General features: G+C 48.9%; 1 protein-coding gene across 1 annotated transcript in view; it reads left to right on the forward strand.

The window, feature by feature from the left end:
• LOC112549714 (myosin-11) overlaps window positions 1-9,506 on the forward strand; it is a 37,410-nt gene that overhangs the window by 11,310 nt on the left and 16,594 nt on the right. Inside the window, exons 9-17 of the mRNA XM_025199880.1 lie at window positions 927-1,031; window positions 1,227-1,415; window positions 2,329-2,543; window positions 3,100-3,328; window positions 4,893-4,972; window positions 5,688-5,784; window positions 6,568-6,638; window positions 7,423-7,486; window positions 8,379-8,525. Coding sequence (XP_025055665.1) covers window positions 927-1,031; window positions 1,227-1,415; window positions 2,329-2,543; window positions 3,100-3,328; window positions 4,893-4,972; window positions 5,688-5,784; window positions 6,568-6,638; window positions 7,423-7,486; window positions 8,379-8,525 — 1,197 coding nt within the window. The remainder of the gene's footprint in view (window positions 1-926; window positions 1,032-1,226; window positions 1,416-2,328; window positions 2,544-3,099; window positions 3,329-4,892; window positions 4,973-5,687; window positions 5,785-6,567; window positions 6,639-7,422; window positions 7,487-8,378; window positions 8,526-9,506) is intronic.

Raw genomic sequence — 9,506 nt, forward strand, 5'->3', positions numbered from 1 at the left:
TATATTAGTTTAATCAGCATTACACTGGTGCAAGAAAGCAGTGAACAGATACACATACCTGCAAAGCATGGTGACTTTGAGCAAGCAAATAGAGAACTAGCCATTAAAGAATCAGGGCTCATTCTACTGCTGTATGTTACTGCTACTATGTTTAGCCTGTCTGCAACCATTGTGGCTTAGCAGTTTGTTCTTACCTGCTCATATGCTACCTAATGACAAGGTATCATAATAGGTACCTACTGTGTAAACTACCTTGAGATACCAGTGAGATTCTGGATCCTGGTATAGTTTACATCAGTATATAAACCCCATGTAAATTGCATTCAATACCTCTTCATCCTTTCTTGCCAAGACAGGACACGAAACATTTGGTTATACATTATATTGGGTAGACAGAAGAAACATTTTTTTGCCCCAAATTGAATCAAGTTTTTTTTGTTTTCATGTTATTTAGCCTTTTTATACACTTTTAAAAAAGAACTTAGGTCAGTTTCCAAGCAAAGATGTCCTTTTGAAATGAAAAGTTGCAGCATTTCACATAGAAAATGTTGCAAGAAGAAAAATGTTTTATCTTTTCTGAAATACTTTCTTTTCTCTCCCCCCCCACCCCTCCCTAGTAGAGCTGTTTTGCCAAAGTAGCCTTGAAATAATTGGAAATAGTTTTGACCACTCTGAAACTACATTTTTGGCCAGTTGACTACCCTCTGGGAAATACTCACTTAGCTCTACTCCTGAAAGCTAAAGAAAACTTCTTCTTGGGATTAATGGCTGTGAGAATGGAGAAGGTGGTCCACATTTTGATTGCCTGCTCTGAAGTTTTGTAAGGTGGGCACTGGGTAGCAATAGAGGCCACTGAGTCCATGAACCTCTTCAGAGAGGCCAATGTGTTTTTCCCACCCCAGTGTGTCATATATATTACTATGCAGGAGAAGGAGCTGCTGTCTTCCAAGGTAGTCAGGCTGGAGGAGGGAGTGTCTGAGCTGACAATGAAGCTAAAGCCTGCCTTGTCTGACAGGAACAGACTCCTGAAGGTACAAAGAAGGCACTTGGGGACGAAAAAGGTGGAAGAATGGTGATGAAGATGGGAAGTGGGGCACAGGAGAGGAGCAATGTGGTGGGAGAAGGAAGAGCATAGATACCATGGGTGTCAACATGGCCTGAATAGCAGCTGGATGGAGGGGAGACAGGCTAGGATTTTGAGTTGTCATGTGCTCCTTGGCTTCTAGGAGAAGGTGGAGCTGCATCAGCAGGTGCAGGCACTCACCCTGCAGCTGGAACATGCACAGAGGAGCCAAGAGGGGTTTAATGACCAAGTGTCAGACCTTCATGTGGAGCTGGTGAGCACTAAAGCCCAGGCCAACCGCCAGGACCAAGAGAAGGTCCGGATGAAAGAGGAGTTGGAGACCATCCAACAGGTAACTCTTGGAGTGATGAATGGACTCCGTGGGCATCACCCGGTGCTGCTGACTCTGGGCTGGCCCCTCTTCTCTGTCACTGTTGCTTTCAGAGCCAACCCTCCTCTGGGAGATAGGGGCACAGGGGACCCAGCCTAGTAAGAGCAGGGACAATCTGCTTTAATCCAGTGGTTTCCTAAGACCTTACTTTCCCTTTAACTGTTTGATTTATATTCCTGACCACTTCCCCTACCACACTACCAGTGCCCAACCAAGGTAGAGTATTGGCCAAAGCTGGTGCTCATCACTGCCCCCAAGGGAGGTCTGTAGACCTTTTCCTCTCTAACAGTTTTGTGAGTTAGCAGAGACATTTCCAGAGCCAGAGACCCACAGTCCCCTTGCCATCATCTCTGGCTGGTGATGTCCTTGTCCTCACTTCATTGGTACCCATATCAGGCCTTGCAAGGAACTGGTATGAATCTCTCAGGCTCTATTTAGAGCACATGGAAAATCTCCTGGGAGTTGTAACACAAAGAAAACCTTCCACTGCCCCAGGCACCAGGAGCTGCAGAGGGGAAGGTCTCCTCTCTGATGGGGCTGAGGTGTGATGGAAGAGGTGCAAAGACAGTGTGGAGGGAGGAGGTCCCTGGGGAGGATGGTAGGTGCTTTGGATGTTCCTGGCTCTTTAATACTCCTGTTCTGGGAGGGACAGGGCTGACCTCATGTCTGTGTAAGTCCCCTGGTCAGCCTGCTTTGGTAGGTCACTTGGTGCAAGCTTGTGTTGTATTCCTGCCCCATGCCTTCTCATTACATTCAGCCATTTCTCTTGTGCTGGGTGGACATCACTGTGTTGAATTCAGGTCTCAGTGTGATGGCTGGTTTGGGGATGAGAGCTGTGTACATAGAGCATTATCTCATGGACTTCTTCTTTCAGGAGAATGAGATGCTGTCCTCTGAGCTGGGTCAGAGCCAGCAGAGGCTGGAAACTTCCCTGGATCAGCTCCATCAGTTGGAGGCTGAGAAGAAGATTCTCACCAACCAGATCCAGGCTCTGGAGATGGAGCGCACCCAACTGCTAAGGGAGCAGCAGGATGCTAGAGGCCAGGGAGAGGACATGCAGGCTCTTCAGGAGACCTGCAAAGAGCTCAGGTACCTGAGTGGGGAAGGAGACTGAGGCTGGGGGAAGAGTGTGTATCCTCCAGCTGAAAACCTCATGATGCATCTCTAGTCTCCAGAGTTGGGGGCTTTATGGGCAAAGAAGGGCAAGGGGATGGGAAGGATAAGGGTTTCCTCCAGTCTACGTGATGCACATCAAATGAACTGGCTTCCTGTTGTTGGAGTCCAACCCAGTCCCACTGTGTGCTGCCCAGCCCTATTCACAAAGGCTATGCTCCAACGCTGAACAATATTATGTGATCCTTGGTAGCAACATGTGGTACCAGTTCTGGAGGAGACACTGATGGGGTGAGGAATTAGCAGCTTGGGTCACTGGGCTACTAACAGAAGGAGAGAGTGGTTTCCAGTTTGGATTTAGCACAGGAGGCAGTCCCAGGCACCAGGAGTTGCAGTGGGGGAGGTTTCCTCTCTGATGGGGCTGAGGTAAGATGGAGGAGGTGCAGAGACAGCGTGGAGGGAGGAGGTCCCTGGGGAGGATGGCAGGTGCCTTAGATGTTCCTGGCTCTTCAGTGCTCCTGTCATTTATCAGGATCTCACAGTCCCTGCTGCAGAGGGAGAAGGAGATGCTGCAGGCTCGCTGTGAGGAGCTGGAGGCTGCCCTGCAGCACAAGAGGGAGGAGATAGGCTGCCAGCTGACAGAGCAGCAACAGGTTGCCCAGCACTGGAAGGACAGGTGGCACCAGGTGGCCGTGGCCCTGAAGACTAAAGAGGAGGAACTAGAGCACGCACACCATGAGCAGCAGAGCCTGTCTGCCAAGGTGTGACATGGCCTATGAGCCCCAGGCTGGCTGCTGCCCTCCTGCCCAGCCTGGCAGCCTCACCATTGCCCTGTCCTGCTCTCCCTCCCCACCATCACCATGCCCACCCATCTTCTTTCTCCCTTTTACCATGTGTCCTTCCAGTAGACTGACCAGCCCAGGAACTCCTGGGTTCTCATAAGCTGTACCACCAAGTCACTGTGTAACTATATCCCATCTCTTCCCCTCCCTGTGCCAGTTTACCTGTCTGTACAGCAAAGCCAGGTGCCTGGAGGCATTGGGAAGGCTCATCAGCCAGTGCCTGTAAATCCCTCTGATTGGTTGCACTGGTTTGTAATGGCTAAATTCCCTGCCCACCCATCCCTACATGCATCATAACCCCTTTGCCTCCCCCACCCCACACTCTTATCTTGTTGCTACAGGAAACTGGGAAGTGCAGAGCTTTGTGGTATTTCTTGAGCAGGTGGAGGTGGGGGGAGTTGCCAGGCATTAATTAGGCCCCTGGAGGTTTACAGTCAAGGGGAGCAGAGACATAGGCTGGTATTAGACTTCTCCCCTGATATGGGCTTGAGTGCTGAAGAACCTGCCAGCTTCTTTTGCTCACTGGGGCAGAGCCCCAAGGCAGCCCAGACTGACTATGGAGTGGGAGTAGGGCAAATGCTCAGAGACAAAGGATAGGCCTCAGTGGCAAAGCAAAGGACCTGGGAGCAGATGCCAAGCAGAGGCTGACAGCCCTGGAGACTGGCCACCTGGTTTTCCTTGCTGAGTTAAGTTAGTGCAGTAGTGGTGAGAAACTGGGCCCAGGCTGCCCCAGCAGTGTGCCTACATCTGTACCCTGGGACAACTGCCTCTGTGGGGTGAAGTATCCAGGTTGTAGCCATATTGGTCTAGAGGCAAAAGGGATCAAAACTCATGGCAGAGGTGATATCTTTTATTAGACCAACTAGATTTTTGCAAAAAAAATGAAATCTTTATTTGCAAGCTTTCGGGCACAGGCATCCTTCATCAGGCATTTCCTTATAAGTTATGTTCCCCAGCCCCCTAACCATTTTCACTGCTTTCTCCTGGACTCTCTTCAGTTTGCTGACATCCTTTCTGTAGTGGAGGACCCAAAACTGGACACACTACTCCAGATGTGGCCTCACCGGTGCAGAATAGAAGGGAATAATCACTTCCCTTGATCTACTGGCAATGCTCCTACAAATGCAGCCCAGTATGCTGTTAGCCTTTGCAACAAGGACTCACTGCTGGCTCATATATGTTGGACACTAAGATGCCCAGCACCAGCATATCAAAGTGAGATGAGATGCTCCTTAAACAAACATCGAACTGGGTGAGAGAGGAACAGAACAATTGTGACTTTCACCCCTCTCCCCCGCCCCTCCCTGCCCATTTTTCAGCAAAATAGAAAGATTTCCTAAATTGTCCAACCAGTTCCAGGGAGCTGAAAAATCAGAGTCAAGGAGGCCTGATGTAGCAGATCCTCCACTGGTGATCCACGCACTAGCCAAGGGGTTGTAAGATTGCTTACAAAACATAACTCCTCTCCTCTTGTGCCTTGCAGTATGCCAAGATCCTGCAGGACAGTGAGATGCTTGAGGCGGATGCAGAGGAGTTGTCTGAGCTGAAAGGTGCCATGCACAGGTAGAGAGAGGAACATTTTCACTCCCAGTGCTGTAGCACTGTGTCCCCATGTACATGTGCTAGATCCTACATCAGACAGCAGTCATGGGATTGGGAGCTGACATTGGCACTATGCTGCCAAAAATGGGAAGGAGTCTGTGTGCCTATGTGACTTGTGCAATATCTTAGATTGTGCAGGGAAGGGAAGGTGCTGGGTTATACACACCCCACCCTCTGCATGGGTGTGTGGGAGGTTCTGGCCCACCATTGTATCATCTCCCAAGCATTAGAAGGTTGTGGCGTCTGTGTCCAAAAGGGCTGGTTGTCTGCCTGCTGCCTGGCACCGCAGTGCAGTCATCACACCAGCCCAGCATGGATGTCAATCACCCATCTAATATGGCAACACACACTCTCTTCCCTCCCTTTGCACAGGTATAAACAACTCCATAAATTGCAGGGTAGTGGGGAATTGGGAGTTGGAGGTACAAACACCACTGCTCTTCATGTGAAGAAAGATGACAAAGTCCAGGCTCAGAGGGGACAGCTCAGGTGCTCCAGGGTGGGACTTTCAGAAGCCCCTCAGTGATCTGGTAACACCTATCCTGGTGAAGGTTAAGGTGGCTGAGGAGCAGATGAACCAGTGGAAGCTGGGGTGATTTGTGTTTCCAAGTTACTTCAGGGACTGGCAAAAATCTCAGCTGGTAGCGTAAATGTATAAACGCATTTCCTCCCCTAGCTTGAAGGAAGAAAACAAAGACTTATTGAGGCAGCTGGAGGAGCATCGCAAGGCCAGCCAGGTGCTGCTGCAACAGCAAGATCCGTCTGCAAATGCAGTAAGCACAGCTATATACATACTTTGCCCCATGCCCTTCCAGGAGACCTCAGAGATTTTTCGATTGTCAAGGCTGGAAAGGGACCATTACATTCGTGTCATCTGACCTCCTGCATAGCCCAGGCTGGAGAACCTTGCCTAAGAGTCAGTTGTTCTGTGCGTGTCTCTCGCTCATCTTCCCTACCCAAAAAAGCCTTGAATGCAACAGCTTGTGTTCCGGGTCATTCAGACAGCAAGCAACCCTGCCTACTTTGCATCCCAGTGACACATGCTATATTGCTGGGTGAGCGGGAGATGTAAGGTACAGGCAGTTACCAGAACAGGCTGGACTGAGGAGCAGAATCCAAGGTGAAACATGGTTCTGACCCATTTCATACTTCCCATTTAACATCTGACTTAGTCACAGTGGAACAGGACAGTGACTGTCTAGGCCAGCTTCACTATCTATAGATCAGACTTGGTACCATTTACAATCCTTTTATTTTAATACCAGCTACTGCTCTGGCCAGTTGCAAGACTGGTAACAGGTGAGTTTGGGGGAGGTAAATACAAAGATGGAAGTCATGCAAAAGACTTTATGGATTCACTATGCTAGAGCCTATAATGCCAGAGAGGAGAAAGCTCTCCATGTTCCATCTCCACAGACAAACCCAGTGAGGCAGAAGCTGCGGGCAATAGAGGAGCTTGCTAAGGTGGGGAAAATGCCAGATTTGAGGTATGGGAAGGTAATGCCCCTGGTTACTTTGAAACAAAGTACATAAACAAGACATACATGTTTGTCCAGTCTCTGCAGGCATTGGGCTCTGAGAAGACTTCAGACCAGGATGCCCTTTACAAAGAGAACGAGGGAACCCAGTAAGTTCTTGCTGCTGATGTGATGTTACAGAACTTAGACTGACTGGCTAGGAAACCCCTGCAGGTGGTGGAAGAAATTTCTGGTCTGGAAGCCACCAGAGAGCAGTTCTTTCTTCATGCTGACTGAAGAGTCTAGTCCCCATCCTGTTGGAGGCACCTAAAAGCTTGAAACTTCCACTTTTGTGTAAGACCCTATGAGGCTAAAACAATTGGAAGTCTTTGGGTCTTCATCCAACAGTGCTGTCAGCCAGGTCATAAGTGTCATGTTACGGGGTGAGCTGTATGGGAAATGCGGGCATCATCTTTTCAAAGGGATCAAATTCATTCCCTGTATAACTCTGATATGTTAAAGGGGTTGATGAATTTACATCCTGACTATCAGATTTAACCAAATATCTCCTGGGCCATGGTTGGAGGGAAATTTCATATTACCTCTATTACACCTGAAGCAAGCTACCCCAAGCTCCTAAGCATGACATATTAATTCTCATCATGGGCCTGCCCCTGCACTGTGAAAATTGATAGCAGAACTCCCATTGGTTTGACTTTGACAGTCATCTAGGATTGGGTCTAAGCAGGAGGGATGCGTACCAAGGTGCTATTGGTTCCTTCTTGGTTTCATGAATCTCTTTCTTGAATGGTCTTCTTGGGAGTGATGTTGAAAGTGAGATCTATCAATCGACTTGTTTCCATGCATTTGTTTCTTGATAACGGTCTTCTTGGGAGTGATGTTGAAAGTGAGATCTATCAATCTACTTGTTTCCATGCATTTGTTTCTTGCTAGTGACAACGTAAAGCAAGTAGAGAATGAAAAATCTGAGAGGGCGGCAGAGATCAGGATGTCACAGGTAGGAATGGCTCTCCATGAGCCCAGTTCAACAAGGAGTGGTAGGGGCCCAGAGTCATTTCAGCTAGATTCAAGGTCCTGGAGTAGGAACTCCTCTGCTCACTAAAAACCCAAGGGGAGTCCCTCCTTAGGTTCTGGTTAGCAGAGCTGCCTTATGATACAGTTTGGTGATGCCTTCTTAGTCCATCTACAGCACTGCATCTTTATGTTGGCACCTGTGCTAGCCTGGAGAAGAGAGTGGAGGTTCAGGTGACCCTGCTGGTCCTGACTTCTGTGAGCCACATCCCTCTGGGTATTCATGCTCTTGAACCCATAATAACACCTGTCTTTTTGGGATCCCACTATTATGTCTCAGAGCACAAAAAGTTTGTTCTTCCTTAATGGTAGCCTCTTTTAGGTGTGAAAGCTCCTTAATCTCCATCATAGCTCCTTCCCCCCCATTAAACATCATCTTAAGACATTCATGTACCAAAGCCTTATTCATGAGCACCTACTGGTCCATATGTATCTGTATTCTATCAGCTGGAACCTCTCTAATTCTCAAGGTACAGCAGTGAGGTTCCATGTCTGAGCTGCAGTAGACCCTAAAAGCAAACATAAAATCAAAAGATGGCCCTAAGAGCCATAAAGTATTTAAAAATCCTGCATGTCAGTTCTGCTCCCCAGGCTTTGCCATGCCCTGGAGAAATAAAGTGATTATTACCTTCCTTGGATTCAGTGTCCATTTGTTTATGCCCAGCCCTGTGATCTGCTCAGTGGGTTGGAACTGTAGCCTTCCAAATGGGCCAGCAGTGCTGCTCAGATTCAGGTGTTCTGGTCTCCCTCCAAGCATGGCTTTTCAGGGTGGTGTGGGTGGTTCTTTGTGTAACCCATTTCTTTCCCCACTATGGCAGCAGGACATTGCTTCACTCCTCCGGGTTGAACTGCAGGCTTGCAAGCAAGAGCTGGAACTGGAAAGGAGCCGTAGTCAGGACCTGCATCGCAAAATGCAGTTGCTGAAGGCTGAGAGCAAGCATGGTGCTCCTCCTTCCCCACAGCAGGTCGGTACCATCCTGGGGGTGATGACCAAGCTGGGTCTACACCATGCTCCAGATCGGTGTCCATGGGCCCTCTCAAGCTAAGTGTATTCAGTCTGTTGGTGCTGAAACTGCCCTCCTACTCATGAGACAGCAAGGTGATGCCACGCGTTTTAATTCTGCTCTTCAGATTCTGGAGCACATGGGGCTGATACTGCTCTGCTTCTCTGAGCCAGGAGGGAATCTTGGTATCTAGACACCACTGTCCCATGCCACTATGTGGAATCAAGACAGTGTGGGCTTATATGTCGTTTGAATCTGGCCACCCTCTGCTAGTGCTCTCTACTTAACTACAAATGAAGCTGCTGCAGCTCTGATTACACAGCCCTTTCCCTCTGGAGCTAATGAGGTGACACTGTTAGTTCTTAGAAAGTACTGTTACATATATTCAGGAGAACACTGGGACACACACTCATGTGTCAGACCCTGCTTGACTTTAGCCCTGATCCCGTGATGGTATCCACATTCCTATCCTCATACCACAGAGGTATCTCATTGACTCTGCACAGGCCGGTGGTAGCAGATCACCGATGATCAGCTCCTTAACCATCTCCTGAGAGCAGTTATATGGGTCAGAATGGAACTGAAATTGGGCCCTGTGGCATCATTGTCCAGTTCTGTGTGCAGGTTGATGTACCATCTAGCTACAGCTGAGGAATTAACAGCTACTTAAGAAACTAGTGAAGAAGCCTGGTCTGATAGTTAAAGTACAGCCCCAACTGTCAGGAGACCTGGCACTGCTCTTTGCACTGCCCTTGGCTGGCTCTGTGACCTTGGGCTCACAACAGTACTTTCCTGTGCCACAGTTTCCCCATGTGGATTGGGGTTTAGTGTTGTTGGCCTACATCCTTCTAGGAATTGGAGGCTTGGAGGTCATAGGTGGGGTGCTGGTGCAGAGGCACAGAATGCCCCTGAGCCTCTACTGCAAAGACCATAGTGTGGGAA

This window comes from Alligator sinensis, unplaced genomic scaffold (genome assembly GCF_000455745.1).
Source record: "Alligator sinensis unplaced genomic scaffold, ASM45574v1 scaffold1097_1, whole genome shotgun sequence".
NCBI classification, from domain to species: domain Eukaryota; kingdom Metazoa; phylum Chordata; order Crocodylia; family Alligatoridae; genus Alligator; species Alligator sinensis.